This window comes from Calypte anna, chromosome 22 (assembly GCF_003957555.1).
Source record: "Calypte anna isolate BGI_N300 chromosome 22, bCalAnn1_v1.p, whole genome shotgun sequence".
NCBI classification, from domain to species: domain Eukaryota; kingdom Metazoa; phylum Chordata; class Aves; order Apodiformes; family Trochilidae; genus Calypte; species Calypte anna.
The window spans coordinates 4,427,837-4,445,985 of record NC_044267.1 but is presented as its reverse complement, the minus strand read 5'-3'; the positions used below and the strand labels follow the sequence as shown (position 1 = coordinate 4,445,985).

General features: G+C 59.1%; 2 protein-coding genes across 2 annotated transcripts; one reads left to right on the top strand and one right to left on the bottom strand.

The window, feature by feature from the left end:
* Window positions 1-6: 6 nt before the first annotated feature.
* On the bottom strand, window positions 7-8,134 carry CNNM4 (cyclin and CBS domain divalent metal cation transport mediator 4). Its single transcript, XM_030463938.1, has 7 exons — window positions 6,658-8,134; window positions 3,746-3,889; window positions 3,525-3,662; window positions 2,851-3,020; window positions 2,641-2,740; window positions 1,454-1,656; window positions 7-407 (listed from the first exon to the last, which is right to left on the bottom strand). Exons 1-7 carry the CDS (start codon window positions 8,132-8,134, stop codon window positions 207-209), a joined length of 2,433 nt encoding a protein of 810 aa, XP_030319798.1. The 3' UTR covers window positions 7-206.
* A 1,191-nt stretch (window positions 8,135-9,325) lies between these two features.
* Window positions 9,326-18,010, top strand: LMAN2L (lectin, mannose binding 2 like). Its single transcript, XM_030464172.1, is given in 12 exon segments — window positions 9,326-9,472; window positions 9,555-9,673; window positions 10,672-10,680; window positions 10,682-10,711; window positions 10,713-10,769; window positions 10,771-10,792; window positions 11,226-11,308; window positions 13,126-13,158; window positions 13,446-13,607; window positions 13,704-13,818; window positions 15,462-15,581; window positions 15,999-18,010. Coding segments are annotated over 12 exon segments (1,035 nt in total). The 5' UTR covers window positions 9,326-9,330; the 3' UTR covers window positions 16,142-18,010.
* The last annotated feature ends 139 nt before the right edge of the window (window positions 18,011-18,149 follow it).

Below are 18,149 nucleotides of genomic sequence, written 5' to 3'. Positions count from 1 at the left end.
CAGCAAATCCCGGCTCCGATCCCAACCCCCCCCCCAGCTGTCACCCCCTCCTCTCCAGGCTCAACCGGAGGCTGGGGGGGGCTGCGGGCTCCCCCGAAGAGACGCCGAGAGGTTCCTTACCGGGGGGGTAAGGAGGGGGAGAAAGGGGGGGGGACAAAAAGGGTCCCTCCAAAAGTGGCACCGAGGTGTGTGCCGGGGGGCCGGGGTCAGATGGCGTTTTCCAGGGGGCTGTGGTTGCTCCAGCAGTTCCTCTCGTGCAGCAGGCTGGTGGTCTCGTCAGCGGGAGCCGGCGGCTCCGGCTTCTCCGGTAAAGAGGGCTCCGGTTTGGAGGCGTTGCTGTCGGGGGACTGGGGACAACTGTCCATGCGGGAGGCAGTCAGACCCTTCTGGTATTCCTGACGTGTGATCTGCGTGAGGGAAAAGGGGGGAAAATGTGGGAATGGTGAGGTGGAATGTGAGCTGTGGGGACGTGGTGACCCTGAGAGGAAAGCCCAGAGAGGTGAATGTGACTGCAGGATCATTTGGGTTGGACAGGAGCTCTCTGGGATCATCAAGTCCAACCCTTGATCCACTCCCCCCGTGGTTCCCAGCCCATGGCACTCAGTGCCACATCCAGGCTCTTTGGAAAGATCTCCAGACATGGAGAATCCACTACTTCCCTGGGCATTCCAGTGTCTGATCACCCTCTCTGCAAAGAATCCTTTCCTAATATCCAACCTAAACCTCCCCTGGCAGAGCTTCAGCTCTGCCAGGGGAGGTTTAGGTTGGATATTAGGGAAGAATTCTTTAGTCCGTGCCCTCTTATCCCACTGATACCTCCCCGACCCCCCCCTGGCTCCAACCTCCTTTCAGGGAGTTGTAGAGAGTGATGAGGTCTCCCCTGAGCCTCCTCTTCTCCAGCCTCAACACCCCCAGCTCCCTCAGCCCTTCCTCACAGCAATTCTGCTGGATCCCTTCACAGCCTCCTTGCTCTTCTCTGGACCTGCTCCAGCACCTCAAGCTCCTTCCTGAGCTGAGGGGCCCAGAACTGGACACAGGACTCAAGGTGGAGTCCCCATCTCTGAGACATCAAACCCCACAGGATGTGTTCCCACTTGGGATCATCGAGTCCAACCATCACCCCATCAAGGGGAAATGGTTTCAAACTTGAAGAGGGGGGATTGAGGCTGGATTGAGGTTTCCATGAGGACAAAATTCTTTCCTGTGAGTGAGCCCCTGGCCCAGGTTTCCCAGAGAAGCTGTGGCTGCCCCATCCTTGGAAATGTTGAAGGTTGGATGGGGCTTGGAGCACCCTGGGCTGTAGGAGGGGTCCCTGCCCATGCAGGGGTTGGGACTGGATCAGTTTTAAGGTCCCTTCCAACCCAAACCATTCCCTGATTCTCTGGTTGTGATTCTGCACTGGACTCTCCCAAGCAGTTCCCTGTCCTGGTGTCACCGGTGTCACCACCCTCACCTTGACAAACTGGAGGTCGGTGAGAGCCCGGACGCTGAAGTCGGCCACGTACTGGGCAGCAGTGCTGGTGCTGAGCTGGTTGGTGCTGGTGCTGAGCTGGTTGGTGCTGCCACTGACCGGGGAGGAGACGGAGTCCGAGCGCTCGTGGCAGGTGAGGGATGCGGAGCGGTTGAGGCCGCTGACGTGGGATGGGGAACGGATCTCTGTGGGGATGGGAGGGAGGGAGAGAGGGGGTGAGAGCCCTGAGAGACCCCCAGCCCCCCAGGAGAGGCCTGCAGGGGGGGGACCTGGATGGCTCCGGAGCACCCAGGACAAGGGGACAGTCCCAGCCTGAGGAGCCTGGTGGATCAGTCACCCTGCATGGGGTTAAGGATGAGGTGGGGCTCCTGGGGACAAGGAGGGCCTGGAGATGTGCTTGGAAAGTTGGGGTGACACCAGAGCCATGTGCAGCAGCTGGGAGAGTGGCACCTCTTCACTGGCTGGTGTGGGGACAGCCACCAGTGCCTGGGGACAGCCACTCGACCAGTGTTGGAGGGACAGCCAGCAGACTGGCATGGGGACAGCCACCAGGCCAGCATGGGGACAGCCAGCACCACCCCTCTGCTCCTCCACTAAATCCAGGGGACAAATCAGGGCAGTTTCAAGGTGTGTGGGACCCTAGTGACACTGTAAGTGGGACCAGGTGACACCAGACCTTGGCAATGCCCCACACTGGGGCAGGAGCCACATTTTGTCCTCCGGAGACACTTGGCTGGGGGGTGAGAAGCCACCAGAGATATGGAGGCCACCCTGCATGCCCAGGGAGCAGGACCAGATGGTGAGTAGCCAGCCCAGTATGGGGGACAAAACACCTGGTGTCACATAAATGGGGTGGGGACACCCAACAGGACGAGGCAGTGAGGTCACAGCAGGGTTTGGCACATCCTGCAGCCACACAGGACACAGGAGAAGCCTCCGAGCAAAGGGGAGGGCAAAGGGAGGAGACCCCATGATGGCAAACCAAGCCATGAGGGTCATCACTCAGCAGTGACCCCAAAATTGGGCACAGACCCTTCACCTGCTGAGGTGCCAGCCCCCCAGGATGGCTCAGGGAGCACCAGCAGGAGCTGGGAGCCTCCAGGAACTCCCAAATTCCCCCCAATGACCCTAAAGCAAGGTGTGGGGCTGAGCACTGGTGGGGCACTCACCAGATCCAGGAGGGGAGCCCAGGGCCATCACCCCATAGTAGGAGAAGGCTCCTGCTTCAAACTTCATGCACTCCTTGCCTGCCTCCACCTCCACCTTGCCCTGCCAGGGAGAGAGGGGTTGGAGCTGTGTCCCTGGGGGAGACCCCCAGCTCCATCGTGGTCTTCCTGGGGTGCTGGTTCACCCCCAGGGCCTGTCCCATCCCCGGGTACCTGGAGGATGAGGATGAAGTAATCAGCTGCCTTGTTCTTGCAGTAGAGGAAGTGCTCTGGGCATTTCTTGTTCTGCTCATCAAACTTCAGCTCTTGGATGACATCAGAGTATTTGAGGAGCCGCAGCAGGATCTTCTCTGAGATGTAGTTGGGGGTGAAAAGTGTCACCTCTGAGAGGACAAGAGGGGCAGAGGGGGTCAGAACCACAGTCCTCATCCCTCTTCCCTCCCCCCAGGTGAAGCTGTGTTCCCTCTGTCCCTCGGGGTGGTTCCTTGGATCAAGCTGGGACCCATCAACTCAACATTGAGGTGTCCCTGCCCATGCAGAGGGAACTGGATGAGCTTTAAGGTCCCTTCCAACCCATTCCATGATATCATCCATTGATATGACACCTTTCTGGAGCAGAACCCCATGGATCCAGCCCCACCACCAGCCTTAGGTCCCCAGCCTCAGCCTTGGGGACACTCGTGCCAGCTGGGAAACAGGACAAGGATCTGCTGAGCATCAGAGGGATCCCTGAGCCCCATCCCTTCTCATTTTGGGAGAGGACAAAGGGACAAGACACACGGGATGGTTGGAATGATTCTTCCTCAGCAGGGATCCATCAGTGCTGGCACAACCAGGTGCCCGGAGCAGTGGGGGGGCTTCCCCCACCCCCCAAAACCCCAACTCACCAGTGGAGAGGAAGCGGTGAGCAGCCAGCAGCAGCTGTGGGGACACCTTCACCTTCAGCTCATTGATGGGGTCCTTGAAGGCTGAGAAGTCCCTTTTGTTCTTCTGGTCACCCACCTTCTTCCTGCTGCGGTTGTCAGCTGTGGGGAGAGGGGTGTCAGGAGGGGCTGGAGAGACCCCAGCACGTCCAGGAGGGGGGAGAGGGACCCATCCCCAAACCTACTGAATGTATCTGACTCATCCAGGATCTCTGACTTGATGATCTCCTCGATGACATCCTCCAGGGTCACCAGCCCCAGCACCTCGTAGAAGGGATCTCCCTCCCCTTCGTTGTTCACCTTCTGCACGATGGCCAGGTGGGACTTCCCTGGGGACAGGCACAAGGGACATCATCCCCCAACCCCACTGCTGGCTCCCAGCACCCAAAAGTGTCATCAGGACCAGCCCTTCCCGACAGGAAACAATAAACCACTTAAAACCTAAACGAGCCCCTGGGCTGGGCACTCATTACTTCCCAGAGTAATGACAGTAATTAAGGCTGTGACAGCAGCACCCGGGAGGCTGAAGGCACCTCTGAGGGGTGTGGGGAGGTCACAGGAGATGGGATCTGTCCCTGGAGGAGTCCACACCGTGGCACCAGAGCCTGGCACCCACCTGGAGAACACCCGTGGGCTGTGGGCAGCCTTGGGGGTGACACAGCCACCACCTCTCTGAATTATTCCTGGGTGACCTGGGGCTGTCCTGAAGCAGAGGAGACACAATGGCCACAACTGACACCAGAGCCCAAACGTCCCCAAGGGTCCCAGTCACAGCCTTGGGAGGTGCTGGGTGGCAGGAAGATCTCCCCAGCCTGGATCTAACAACTCACAGAACCATTCTGGTTGGAAAAGCCCTTCAAGCCCCTCAAATCCGACCACCCCCTTGCCCAGCCCTACCTGCAGGTTCTCCAGGACCACCTAAAATCCCAACCACCAGCTCAGGAACCCACATTCGGCCCAAAACTCAACGTTTCATCCCCAAATCACCCTCAACCACCAGGAAAATCTCCACCTTGGAGAAACATCCCCCTTGGAGAGGAACTGAGAGGCCACCTGAGGAATCCTAGTTCCTTAGCCTGGGGAAACTGAGGCACAGAGGGCAGTGACATTCCCTCTCTCCCCTGGGAATAAAATCCCTTTCTCCCTCCTCAAACCTCCCCCTTCCCCCCAGGCAGGCAGCAAGGGGCTTGCTCAGTGTCCCCAAACCCCTGCCCTGACACCACCTAGGATTTCATTTTAGCACCCAGCACCCTGAAAAAAAAAAACCACCAATTGAGGGAGGGTCACCCCACAGCTCCCCTCTTCTGCTCCTCCAGCCAAGCTCAAGCACTTCAGACCCCAAAAAAAGGCTCCAAAACAAGGGTTGAGAAGCCCCCCAGAACGGTTCCTTGGGTTGGGAACCCACGGATTGGTGGTGGTGGTGATGGGTGAGATGTGGGTGATTTTGGGGTGATTTCTGGCAGGATTGGGGCCAGGCAGTGAGGCAGGAGGAGGTTTTGCTCCCTGGGGAGTGGCTGCTGGCAAAGCCCAAAGCTTGGAGCAAAGGGCACAGCCCCCCCTGAAGCCCCTAAACCATGGCCTGATGATGGTTTTGTTTGGGTTTTTTGCTATTTTCCCCTTTTCATCCTGTCCCCTGCTCCCAGTCCAGGTCCCCAGCAGTGGGGTGAGGGAGATGAGAGGGAGCTGGAAAGCAGCCCCCCCTAAAAATCCCCCATTCCTGACCTGGGGAGATGGAAAAACCAAGAATAGAGGGCAGGGGGGGAGGTTTGTAAGCAGAACAAGAGCTTTAAATCCTTTAATCAGGATTGGCCGTGGGGAAAGCTGGAGAAGCAGCCAGGAGAGCTCCAGCCCTGGCAGCAAGAGGCTTCCCCTGCTGCACCTCTGGGATTTTTGGGAAAAAGGGGTGAGGAAGAGAAGCTCTGCATGTACTGCTTGAGCTGGGGGTGAGATGAACCAAAGGAAAACCATGGAATGCTCAGGGTTGGAAGGGACCTCTGGAGATGATGGAGTCCATCCCTCCAGGATCCCCCAGGGCAGGCCACAGGAACACATCCAGGAGGGTTTGGGAAGGCTCCAGAGAAGGAGACTCCACAGCCTCTCTGGGCAGCCTGGCCCAGGGCTCCCTCACCCTCACACTCCACAAGTTTCTCCTCATCTTGAGGTGGAACTTCCCATCTTCCAGCTCCAACCCATTCTTCCTTGTCCTGAGCACCCCTGAACAGAGATTGTCCCTTCCTTCCTCTTGCCCCCCACCCCTCAGAACATTCCCAGATCCCCTCTCAGCCTTCTCTTCTCAAGACTTCTCAGTTTCTCTTCCCAGCAGAGATGCTCAAGTCCTTTCATTATCCTTAACCAAAACTTCCAAGCATTCCCCAAGGAAGTTGTCCCTTGGCAGCACCCAGCTGAGCCCCCCCAGCCACAGGAGCTGCTCAGCCTCACCCAGCAGAGCTCCCAGCTCCCAGCCCCAGGGAGAACCAGGATTCCAGCTCTGGAACCTCACTATAATTCCTCTCTCCAAAACAACCCCAACCATCCCCTGCCGTGTCCAGGTGCCACCAGGCTGTCCTGGCATCCCTGGGCAGAGCCACTCTGCCCCCTCAGACAGCTCCAATCCTGCCTGGCAGCTCAGGCAGCTGCTCCTGGTGGGATCAGCCCTCCTCCTCCTCCTCCTTCTCCTTCCACTGGTGGATTTAGGGTGAGCAGAAGAAGGGATGGACACCAGCACCTCGGCAGGGCCTGGAGGAGGAGGCAGCCAAGCTCCAGGAAGGGAAAGGAGCAATTTTCCAGCAGTTATTCCAGGGCCTGCGGGGTTGAGGATGAAACCCAAGGAACTAGGACACATTCCCCAAACGTTCCCTGAGGCTGGAGCCAGGCAGAGGCTGCTCAGCCACCGGGAACACCGGGGATCTCCCGCCCCGCTACACACCAAACCCGGAAGCCCTGGGACCTGGTGGCATGTCCCCAAACAGCCTGTCCCCTCCTGAGGCACGGGAGACCTCCCAGGAGCTCAGCTCCAAACTCTCCCAGAGTTTTGCTCCCGGCAGCCCGGGAGGGGAGGAAAGGAAAGCGGGGACCCTCCCCCCCGCCAGCCCCTCACCCTTTTTGAACTCCTCCAGCATAGCGTCCAGCTTGGTGTCGTGGAAGACAAAATGGATGGGGTGGTTGTAGAACTTGGTGATGGTTTTCAGAGGGGTGCAGTCGTCGGGGTCGACGAAAGCCAAGTCCTTGACGTAGAGGATGTCCATGATGTTGGAACGTTCCTCCTCGTAGACGGGGATGCGGGTGAAGCCGCTCTCCATGATCTCTGACATGGTGTTGAAGTCCAGGATGGCATCTCTGTTGATCATGTAGCAGTTCTGCAGCGGGGTCATCACGTCCTCCACCGTCTTGGTGCGGAGCTCCAAGGCTCCCTGGATCATGTTGAGCTCTTCCCTCACCAGGTCGTTGTAGGGCTCCGTCACCTTCAGCATCTCCACCAGCTTCTCCCGGTTGTAGACGGTGCCGATCTCCTGGCCCAGGATGCAGTCGAGGAGCTTGCTGATGGGGTAGGAGAGGGGGAAGGTCACCAGCATGAAGAACTTGGTGACCACGATGGTGTTGGCGCCCACGGCCAGGCCGTGGCGGGAGCAGAGGGCTTGGGGCACGATCTCCCCGAAGATGACGATGCCGATGGTGGAGGCGACGACGGCGCCGATGCCGGAGCCGATGAGATCATCCAGGAGGATGGTGAGGGTGGTGTTGACCAACACGTTCCCCAGGAGCAAGGAGCAGAGCAAATAATTGCCCTTTCGGCGGATGGGCTCGATCTTCCGGGCGTAGCGCTTCTCCTTGTCGGTGCCGCAGTTCTGGACGATGCGCAGCTCCATGGGGTCCAGGGCCATCAGCCCCAGGTTGAGGCCGCTGAACATCCCCGAGAGCACCAGCAGCCCGGCGATCAGGATGATCTGCAGCCAGAGAGGCAGCAGGGACTTCTTCTCCTCCAACACCTCGATCCGCCCGTCGGGACCTTGGTGGGGCAGCCAGGGCTGGCCGGGACGCCGCTGGGTGCAGAGAACGTAAGTCTTGGCTTGCTCGTCCTTCCTCAGCGGCTGGACCCGGACCCAGAGCAGGGCCGAGGTGTCGAGGGCTTCGGCCGGGCCGGGCCGGACCAGCAGGTCCTGGGAGCGCTCGGGGCAGACGCCGTTGGACACCGAAGCGTTGGCGGCTGCCGGGCGCAGCTCGGCGAAGGCCACCCGCTCCCCGGTGCGGGGGCCCAGCCCCAAGCCGTAGAGCCGGAGGAGCACCTCGCTGCCTTCCGTCACACGGATGGGCCCCCGGGCCGGAGCTCCCGCCGCCGGCTTCGTGCTCTCCTCCAGCCTCATGCCCAGGATGATGCTGTCCGCCTCCGTCCCCGCCACCGCCCCGCCGGGCAGCGCCAGCAGCAGCAGCAGCGGAGGCAGCAACGGAGGAGGAGACAACGCCGCCGCCGCCGCCGCCGCGGACGAAAGGGACCCCCGGGACCCCCCGGCCCCGCCGCCCCCTCCGGCTCCGCACCCTCCGCACCCTCCGCGCCGCCGCCCGCCGCCCGGCGCCATGTTGGTGTCTCGCGGCCGCCGCGCTCGCGGCAGCGTCACGGGCTGGGCCACGCCCCCAGCGGGAGGGGCGGGGCGGGAGCCCACACGTCACAGGGAGCGCGAGAACCCGCCCCGCCCTCCGCCTCCCCCGCACTCCCCGCCCCTTAAAAGGGCGATGGAGAAGGGTGGGGACCGCACAGCGCGGGGCGCGCTTGGAGTGGATCTGGGAGTACGGGGACGACAAGAAGGAGAAGCGGTGGGGGTGGGTGGGGTTAGATTCGGTGGGGTTGGGCGAGGTTAGGTTAGGCGGGGTTGGGTTGGGTGAGGGTTCTTCCCTGGAAGATGTCTCAGATGGGATGGGGCACTTGAACCTGGGGAGAGGGACTTGGGCAGAATCAGAAGAGGGGCACCAGGAGTTGAGGTGGGCACAGTAGTCCCAGGTAAGGGGGTGTCTAGGACTTAAGAAGAGGGGCAGTGGATGTTGTGTACGGGCACTGAGACCTGGGGAGAGGGCGACACTGGGACCTGGAGAAGGCGATGAGACCCGGGAGCAGAGGGGGCACAAGGATCCGCAGAGGGACACTGGGACTTGGAGGGAGCACCGAGACCTGGTGGGAGGGAAGACAATGAGAATTAGAAGAGGCAGCAGGGCCTGGGCAGGGGGGGGCAGAACCAGGAGGGGGGTACAACACTGGAGAGGGGAGCGTGGGCACTAGGACCTGGGTGGGGAGAACAGCAGGAGGAGAGGGGCAATAGGACTTGTGGGGCACTAGGACCCGGGGGGAACAGAACCAGGAGGGGGGCACTAGGACCTGGGAAAGAGGGGGGGGCAGAAGGCGAGGACCAGGACCCGTGTTTGGGGGGGCACCAGGAGCGGGTTTGGGGGGACACCAGTACCGGGTTTGTTGGGGCACCAGGAGCGGGTTGGGGGGGCACCAGGAGCGGGTTTGGGGGGGCACCAGGACCCCCTGTTTTGGGGGGACACCAGTACCGGGTTTGGGGAGCACCAGTACCGGGTGTGCAGGGCCGGGGCCGCAGCCGCAGTGCCGCGGGTGGGCAGCCGGTGCCCGCGGGGGTCAGAACTACATTACCCATCACCCTTCGCGCTCTCCCCGCCTCCCAGATGACAGACAGGCGTCTCAGCCAATCGTCAGGCGCGGCGCTGGGGCCGGACAGCCAATGGGCGAGCGGGGCGGGGCGTAGCGCGGCGAGGGAAGATGGCGGCGCGGGGCCGGTGGCGGGCAGCGCTGGCGCTGCTGACCGTGAACCCTGGGCTGGGCGGGACGAGGGCAGAGCAGATGGAGGAACCACCTCAAGCGGAACATTCCCTCTCCAAACCCCTACCAGGGTGAGCGGGGGGTGACCGAGCTGGCACGGGGGGGTGTGGGGTGACGGTACCGGTACCGGTTCTCCGGTCCGTAACGGTTCGCGTGGGCCGCAGGTGTGGGCTCGTCCAGCTCGGGGCTGTGGGACCTGCTGGGCAATGCCATGGTGATGACCCAGTACATCCGCCTGACCCCCGATGTGCAGAGCAAGCAGGGAGCTGTCTGGAACCGAGTGGTGAGGCCGGAACGAGGGTGGGGACCCGGCGGTGTCCCGCGTGGGGGTGGGAGAGGGGACTCGGACCGTGGGGAGCACTGGGATGGAGTGGGGGGGTCAGGAAAGGGGGAGCCAGGCGGGGATTGGGGTGGGAGGGGGAGCACCGGGATAGGGGGATGGGGGAGAGGGTCAGGATTGGGGTGTCCCCCGTGGGAGTGGGAGAGTGGGGGGGAATGGAGGAGGAGGGTAAAGGCAGGCTGGGGGGGGAAAGTGTGTTTTGGGGGCTGGGGTGGGTATGGAGGGGCTGCAGGCTGAGCCAGGGGTCCTGGGGAGGGGATTGGGGTGTCTGGGCAGGATGAGGGGGGTGGGCTGGGGGGCTGGGAAAGGGGGGGTTGAGCTGGGGACACCAGCAGCACTTTCATCTTAGGGGTGGCAAGGGCTGAGCTCCCCCAGGTGAATTTGGGGTGGCTGTGGTGACCACCTCGGGGTCCCTCCTGGGGTTGCCAAGACCAGCAGGGAGCCCCACGCTCAGCCTTTATTATCATAAAATATTTGGGGAAAGTTGGGGTTGTTTCCTGGGTTTGGGGCTCCCCCAAAATGTCCCAGCTTCCAAATGAAGCCCCTGACCAACCTCCCAACCTGACCCCAGTGTTGAGTGCAGGGAGTTTCTTGGTAGAAATAGGATATTTTTAGGTAGAAGCAGAAAATAATTGATTAGGAATAATTGTTCTGTCAGTAATTAGGAGCTGCTCCTGGGGGTCTTTCTGTTCTCCATTTCCCTGCTCTCAGTTACTTGATTTTTGCCAGAATTCCAGTTGCCACACGAGAGTGAGACCAGAACTGGTTTGGGGTTTGGTTTTTTTTTGTCTTTTTATAGCTTTGGGTGAGACCAATCCCTGTGGTTTAACAACATCCCTTGGGATTAATGACTCTGCTGCCTCCAAACTGTACAACAGCACAGTCTGACGAGGGAACGGGGAGGGACACCCCCATTTCACCTCCTTGCTCCTTTTCTGCAGCCCTGTTACCCTCCGGGACTGGGAGATGCAGGTGCACTTCAAAAATCCATGGGCAGGCCAAGAAGAACCTGAACGGGGATGGTTTTGCCATCTGGTACAACCAAGGATCGAATGCAGACAGGTGGGGACATGGGGTGGGCAACTGGGACATTGTCACCTCCCCCCTCCAGGACATCTCCCTGCTCAGGGAGAGGGCAGTGGGGATTTGTTGGGGTTTTGGAGCCTTTAGGGCTGGTTTGTAGGGTGAGGAGGGAGCAGTGAGGCTGCCCCTGAACCTCAGCACCCCGGGTGGAGGGGACAGGGAGCCTGGAGGCAGCTCAGGGGGGGTGGGTTTGGGGTGTTTTGCCCTGGGGGAGCCTCCCATGCTGGGATTTAACTCCTTAAAAACCAAACTCTGGGCAGAAAAGAAGAGAGGATTTAAGCTGTCCCTCTGACATCCATCCCTGCTCTGGGGTGCTCAGCCCCATCTCTGCAGAGCTCACTCCTCATTACCTGCTAGAGAGACCCCTGCCTGGCATTGCCCCCTTCTTTTCAGAGCTTCTCCTTCCCTCTAGGACCTGTCTTTGGAAGCAAGGATAACTTCCTGGGCCTGGGAGTGTTTGTGGACACCTACCCCAACGAGGAGAAGCAGCAGGAGGTGAGCTGGGAAGGAGCAGGGGGACCTGCCCCAGCGTGGCACGGGCAGCACTGAGGTTATGGCTCATGCTGGGGTCTTTTTGGAGCTTCTAAATCCAAGAGTAGCCATTTCTTTGCTTCCTTCCCACTGTCTGTCCCTGCCTGCTCTGTGCAGTTGGTTTTGGTTTGGTGTTTTGTTGTTTTTCTTCCTTTTGTGGTCAGTGAAAAAGCTTTTTGGGGCAAGAGAAAATGAGGTGGTGACTCCTGTGACCTCCTGCACCAGGAGAGGTTGGGGCTGAGCTGCTGGAGAGCAGCTCTGTGGGAAGAGACCTGGGAGTCCTGGTGGACACCAGGATGTCCCCGAGCCAGCAAGGGGCCCTGGTGGCTGGGAAGGCCAATGGCATCTTGGGGTGCAACAAGAAAAGCTTGGGTGAAGTTCTCTTCCCCCTCTGCCCTGGTGAGGCCCCAGCTGGAGAACTGTGTCCAGTTCTGGGCTCCCCAGGGGACAGGGAGCTGCTGGGGAGGTGACAGCAAAGGGGACAGGGACATCCCTGCTGTGAGGAAGGGCTGAGGGACTTGGGGCTGTGGGGTCTGGAGAAGAGGAGCCTGAGGGGGATCTTATCACCACTTATCAGAACTTCAGGGGGTGTCAGGGGGGGCACAGTCTGTTGTCAGTGGTGCCCAGTGACAGGACAAGAGGTCACGGGCACAAACTGGACCCTGGGCAGCTCCACCTCAACCTGAGGAGGAACTTGTTGCCTTTGAGGGTGGCAGAGCACTGGGCCAGGCTGCCCAGAGAGGTGGTGGAGTCTCCATCTCTGGAGACATTCCCAACCCCCCTGGAGTCCCTCCTGTGCCACCTGCTCTGGGGGATCCTGCCCTGGATGATCTCCAGAGGTTCCTTCCAACCCAACACTCTGGTTCTGTCACCTTTGTGTTCCCAACGTGTCTGTTGTTTGGGGTTTATTTGTGGCTGTTCCCTTGGAGAAGGGTGTGGAAAGGGAATTAAACTCCATCCCTTCCCACTCTGGTGCTGGAATTGGTTTCCTCACTCCCAAAACCCCACCTGGACCTTCTTAATTCCAACTTCCCTCAAACATAGGCACTGGTTTACCCTAAAACCTCAACATTAACCCCACAGGACTCCCTTCATCCCAGGGAAGAAGACAAAAGGGGATGGTTGGGATGCTCCCTGGCCCTACAGCCACTGAATCACAAGCAGCTTGGGGTCCAACATCCAAAGCAGGGATGGACTTTGTGCTCATAAAGTAAAAAAACCTCTGAGCTGCCTGGTGCCAAGCTGTGGGTGACTGAGTCTGGTGTTGGGTGGATCCTGTGGATCTGCAGACTGGTAGCTCTGCTTTTCTGGGGTAAAGTGATACCAAACAAGTCTTCAGGTTAAATTAAATCCTGAGGGGAAGGTGCTGCGTGTCTGCAACCTGAGGAGCCTGCACTGGGGAAGGGAAGAGCTGGAGAAATGCTTCTTGCTCAGGGTTCACAGCTGCTTGTTCTCACCTTTCAAAAGACAAAAAGAAGGGGCTTGAACCCCAGGAGAAGAGAGGGGCAGGCTACTTGGGGCTCCCTGGGGAGTGGTTGTGGTTGATTTGTCCCTTGCTGGCACCATTTCCTAGCCCTGTGTCACAGGACTTGACACCTGCCACCCAACCCCTGCTCAGCTTCAGCCTCTGCTAAGCTGATAATGCTATAACAGAGCAGTAACAGAGCTGAGCTCCTCTGGGGCTGGAAGATTCCAGGCTCCAGGTTAATCCTAAACTCTGCTCTGTGACCATCTTGCTTCTGTGTGCTCTCTCTTGCTTTGCCCTAACCCTGGACTGGCAGGCTCAGAAGAGGAGGTACAGCCCAGGAAATCAGGTACAGTGCTCTTGCTGACCTACTCTTGGCTTCTCACCTCGAGGCATTCCCTCCTCCCGAGCTCCAGAAATCCCCGTGGGAGCTGGGAGGCCTGCATGGAACCCAGCTGGCTGTCCAGGAGCTGAGCCTCAGGGCTGAGGGCTGGACCTGGGTGGTTCTGTTGTCTTTTTGGACTCTGGAGGGGTGGGGGAGCGAAGCTCTTTGGGGCTTTTGATCCTGGCATGTGGTAGAGCTGAGTTGGGAGTAAAAACTCCCCCCCCAGCCTTGTCCCCCTGTCCTCTTGGCAGCGTGTCTTCCCCTACATCTCAGCCATGGTCAACAACGGGTCCCTCACCTACGACCACGACCGGGACGGGCGCCCCACGGAGCTGGGGGGCTGCACGGCCATGGTGAGAAACCTCAACCACGACACCTTCCTGGTCATCCGCTACGTCAAGAGGAGGCTGACGGTGAGGGTGTCCCCAGGGGGCATGGCAGGGCATGGCAGGGCAATGGGGGACGTGTTGAGGGGCTAAAGGAGCTGCTTTGGGTGCTGTTTTCCTCAGGTTTTGATCGATATTGATGGGAAGCACGAGTGGAGGGACTGCATCGACGTGCCGGGCGTGCACCTCCCCCGGGGCTACTACTTTGGGACTTCTTCTGTCACTGGGGACCTTTCAGGTACTGCCCCAGCTTCCTGGGGTTTCTGAGGGGTTCTGGCAGCTTCTGCTCAGCTTTAGGTGTCTGGAGGAGCAGGATCAGGGCTTCCAGAAGGACCTCGCTGTGCATTGAACGCCCTTGAGCCTTGGGTTTTTTCTTCCAGCAGCTTCTGAGGAGCCCAAAGCCCACTCTGGGCACTCCAAGCAGGGCCTGACCTCAGCCATCCTCTCCTAACAACACAGCTGGAGGAGGCTGTCTCCAAAAACACACCTTGGAAGAGCAAACTCAGGCTGAGCACTTAAACCTTCCACCTTTGCTCTCCTGCCCTAAGCCTTGGGGAGCTGCCAACATTCCAGGTGGCACAGCCAAGGCCATTGCTGCTCCCTCCCTCTCTCTGCCTCTGTCCCTGTGTGTATTTTGCTTTGAATTTCATTGTCCCAAGGCTGTTGTTGAGGAAGGGCTGCTTGGCAAGGGTGCTGCAGCCTGGGCTGATGGAAATGGGGCTGGCAGTGAGCTCACACTGAAGCCCTTCACCTTCCCCAGCACAACCCTTCTGGTGCTGCTCAGGCTTCCCCAAGGCCAAACATTCCCCCCCCACACCTCCCCCTGTGCCTTTTTGGGCAGGTTTTAAGCCCAGATTTGAGTTCTGCCACTACAAAAGGGCATTGATGGGGGATGTCTGGGCCCATTGTTGGCTCCAACAAAAGTGCCTTTTCTCTCTCAGGCCTGGGCCCCGGGGAGCTGGCAGACTGGCAGGCAGCACTCCCCTTCCCACTCCAAACTCCTGCCACCAGGAGCCAAGGGAGCAGGACCACGTGGGGCCTGTGCTAACACCTTCAGTTTGGGGTTGCAGTCAGATGATCTCTCCAGCTCAGGGTTTCTTGGTTCTCACTTTTAAAGTGGCTTAAATGTTCCCATCGACCAAGGGCTCCGTGCTGGAGCAATCCAAGTGTTCTCCCCATGGAAAGGGAGATCCAGCACCTTTTTGCCCCCAAGGGATTCCATCCCATGGCACTCAGGTCTTTAGGCAGAGACATTTGTGGCCAGCAGGAGCAGGGCAGGGATTGGCCCCCGTTGCTGGGCACTGCTGAGGCTGCACCTCCAATCCTGGGCTCAGTTTTGGGTCAGAAAAGAGACATTGAGGGGCTGGGGGTGTCCAGAGAAGGGCAAGGGAGCTGGGGAAGGGTGTGGAGCAGAAGGAGAAGGGTCTGGAGAAGTTGTGAGGAGCAGCTGAGGGCCCTGGGGGTGTTGATCCTGGAGCAGAGGAGGCTGAGGGGAGACCTTGTGGCTCTCTGCAACCCCCTGAGAGGAGGTTGGAGCCAGGGGGGGTCGGGCTCTGCTCCCAAGGAACAAGGGGTGGGACAAGAGGAACTTTTGGCACAACTCAAGTTGTGCCAGGGGAGGTTTAGGTTGGAGCTGGGGAAGAATTTCTGCCTGGAAAGGGTTGTCAGGGCCTGGCCCAGGCTGCCCAGGGCAGGGCTGGAGTCCCCATCATCCCTGGAGGGGTTTCAGAGCCCTGGGGATGTGGGGATGAGGGACAGGGGGTGGTGGCATTGAGTTAATGGTTGGACTGGATGATCTTAAAGGTCTTTTCCAGCCAGAGTGGTTCTCTGGTTCTGTATTTATCTGTGACACTTCAGGACATGTTTCTTCTCTCTTTCCAGACAACCATGACATCATTTCACTGAAGCTTTACCAGCTGACAGTGGAGCGGACGCCCGAGGAGGAGAAGAGGGACAGGGAGGTGTATCTGCCAGTTGTGGACAACCTGAAGCTGCCAGGAAGTGAGTAGGAGCCCCCTGAGAAGGTGGGACAGGCAGGGATTTGGGGGGGGACCTGCAGGGTGGTGGAGCTGTTGTGCTTGTGGGGCAGAAAGTGCCTCATGTCACCACCCAACCAGCTGAGCTGCAGCTGGAATCGGGGGGTCCGTGCCCTGTTCCTCCTGCCAGCAGGTGTTCTCACCCTCTGTGTGACACAACCAGTGTCACAGCCTGTCACACAGTGGCCAAAATGGGCTGTGCTGGTCTGCTGGAAGCTCACGGGGTTTGAACCTCCACATTGTCCAGAAATCCCACCTGAGATACATCCAGGAGCCTCTTGTGTTCCGAAAGCTTTGGGAAACTGAACCTCGGGGTGGTGGGTTTTGGGGTGCTGGGCTCTTTGGGGGCTCACAGGCTGTTTTTTGTTCCTCTGTCCCTCAGTGGAGGCACCACTGGAGCCCATGAGTGGCCTGGCTCTCTTCTTAATTGTCTTCTTCTCCCTGGTGGCCATCGTGTTTGCCATTGTCATCGGAGTCATCGTCTACAACAAGTGGCAGGAGCAGAGTCGGAAACATTTTTATTGACCTTGGACACCTCCCCCCTGCCCCGGGCTGGCCCATTGCTAGTCCTTGCTAGCCACAGCCCAACTCCCACCCATCCCAGAGTGTGATGGATCCACCCTCAGGGCAGGCAGGGACCTCATGTCTCCTCACAAGCCCTTCACAAGGCTCCCCAGGGGCCTGGGGTGGGCTGGGAGCTCAGCACCCTGGGGACAGACTTTTTCCTGAAGGGATTTTGTCTGTGACTTTGTTCCAAGGCCCTGCCGTGCCAGGGGGTGGTGGTGGTGGCAGCTCCTGCCCTACAGGGAGCCCCAGAAATGGCCACTTCAGGTGGAGAATCCCACCCAAGGGACACCAGACTCCTCTGGGAGTGTGACCCTCAACCTCTTGTCTCAAACGAGTTTCCAGGAAGAACTTTCCAGGCTGGTCATCCTGCTCCAGCTGCTTCCCATCCCCTGGCTCTGGAGACCAGGCTGCTTTTCCTTGGGACTTGGAATGACCCCACCACCCTCCTGCCTCTCTCTGTCCTTCTGATGCCCAAGATCTGGGGCTTGGGGGCAGGGAATGTTCCTGCTTGTCACTGAGGTCTGGGGTTTTGGGACAGATATCACCAACGTTTGGTGTTTCAGGACAGAAGATACCACCAAGTTTTGTGTTTTGGGCAGAGGGTGTCCCTGCTTGTCACCAAGATTTGGTTTGGGGTAGGGAGGGGGGATGACCCTCCTCATCACTGAGGTTTGCTGTTTCAGGGTGTAGGAGGTGTTGCCAAGCTTTGGGGTTTTTGGGCAGGAGATGTCCCTGCTTGTCACCAAGGTTTGTTTTGGGGCAGGGGATGACCCTTCTTATCACCAAGGTTTGGTGTTTCAGGGCAGGAGATGGCACCTAGGTTTGGTGTTTTGGGGCAGAGGATGCTGGTGGCAGCACAACAATGGGAGCTGGGCACCCCCTGGCCACCCACTCCCCCTCACCAATCCCCCCCAAGGCCAGCCCTTTTCTGCACCCCCCAATTTGAGGTGCTCCCCTGGGTTCCCTGTTTTCCAGAACCATTTGCTGCTGCCTCGGGGGGCTCAGCCCCTCTCCCCCCACCCAGCATGCCTCTCCTGTGCCTTGCATGTCGTGTCCTGGCTCCCCCAGCAGCTTGTCCTTCACCCCCTGAGAGAGCTCCCAGGAGGAGCTGAGCAACTCCAGGATCTCCCAAGGAGGAGCTGAGCAACTCCAGGATTTCTCCAGGGAGCTGAGCAACTCCAGGATCTCCCCAAGGAGCTGAGCAACTCCAGGATCTCCCCAAGGAGGAGCTGAGTGATTCTGGGACCTCTCAGAGCTGGAGCTCTTGCTGCCTTTCATGCAGTCAGATTTTATTCCTACCTCAATGCGTTTGGTCAATGATTTCTCTTGGGTTTCTCTCCCTGGTTGTCACAGCCACCACTTCCCCTAGGGACAGGGGCACAGGGTCCCAGGACAGGGAGATATTAGGTCAGTTTGTCCCAAGGAGGAGTCTTGGTGGCTTTGGGAACATCAAGATGGCAAATTTCCCAGCTTCATCCTTGGGCTCACCTTCTTCACCACCATCCTGAGGAGCTGTGTCCTCACCCTGCAGCTTCCCAAGATGCTCACAGTGGAGACAAATCCCCTTGGGGGTTCTGGTGGGGTACGGGGAGGGGACATGGACACATTGATGCTGTCACCAGGGTGGGTTGGAGCTTTTTTCGAAGTGCCCAACAGTGGTTGTGGTGTGAGAGATTTTTTTTTTCTTCTGGTGTTTTGCCTTTTTTTTGCCTTTTTTTTTTTGTTTTTTTGGGTTTTTTTTTTTTTGCCTGATAAGCAGCAGGGGAACGTGCACCTCTCCCTGGAGCTGTAACGTGTCACAGAATAAATGTATGTGTGTGTGTGTGACCTGGATGTCATTTTTGTCACCACCCCCCCTGCAGCCAACAAGTTCTTCCCCACCTCAGGGGCTGCATCCCGGTGCCCTGGAGCCCCCCAGGGATGGAGCAGCCCCCACTTTGCCACCCGTGGAACTCGAGGACGACTC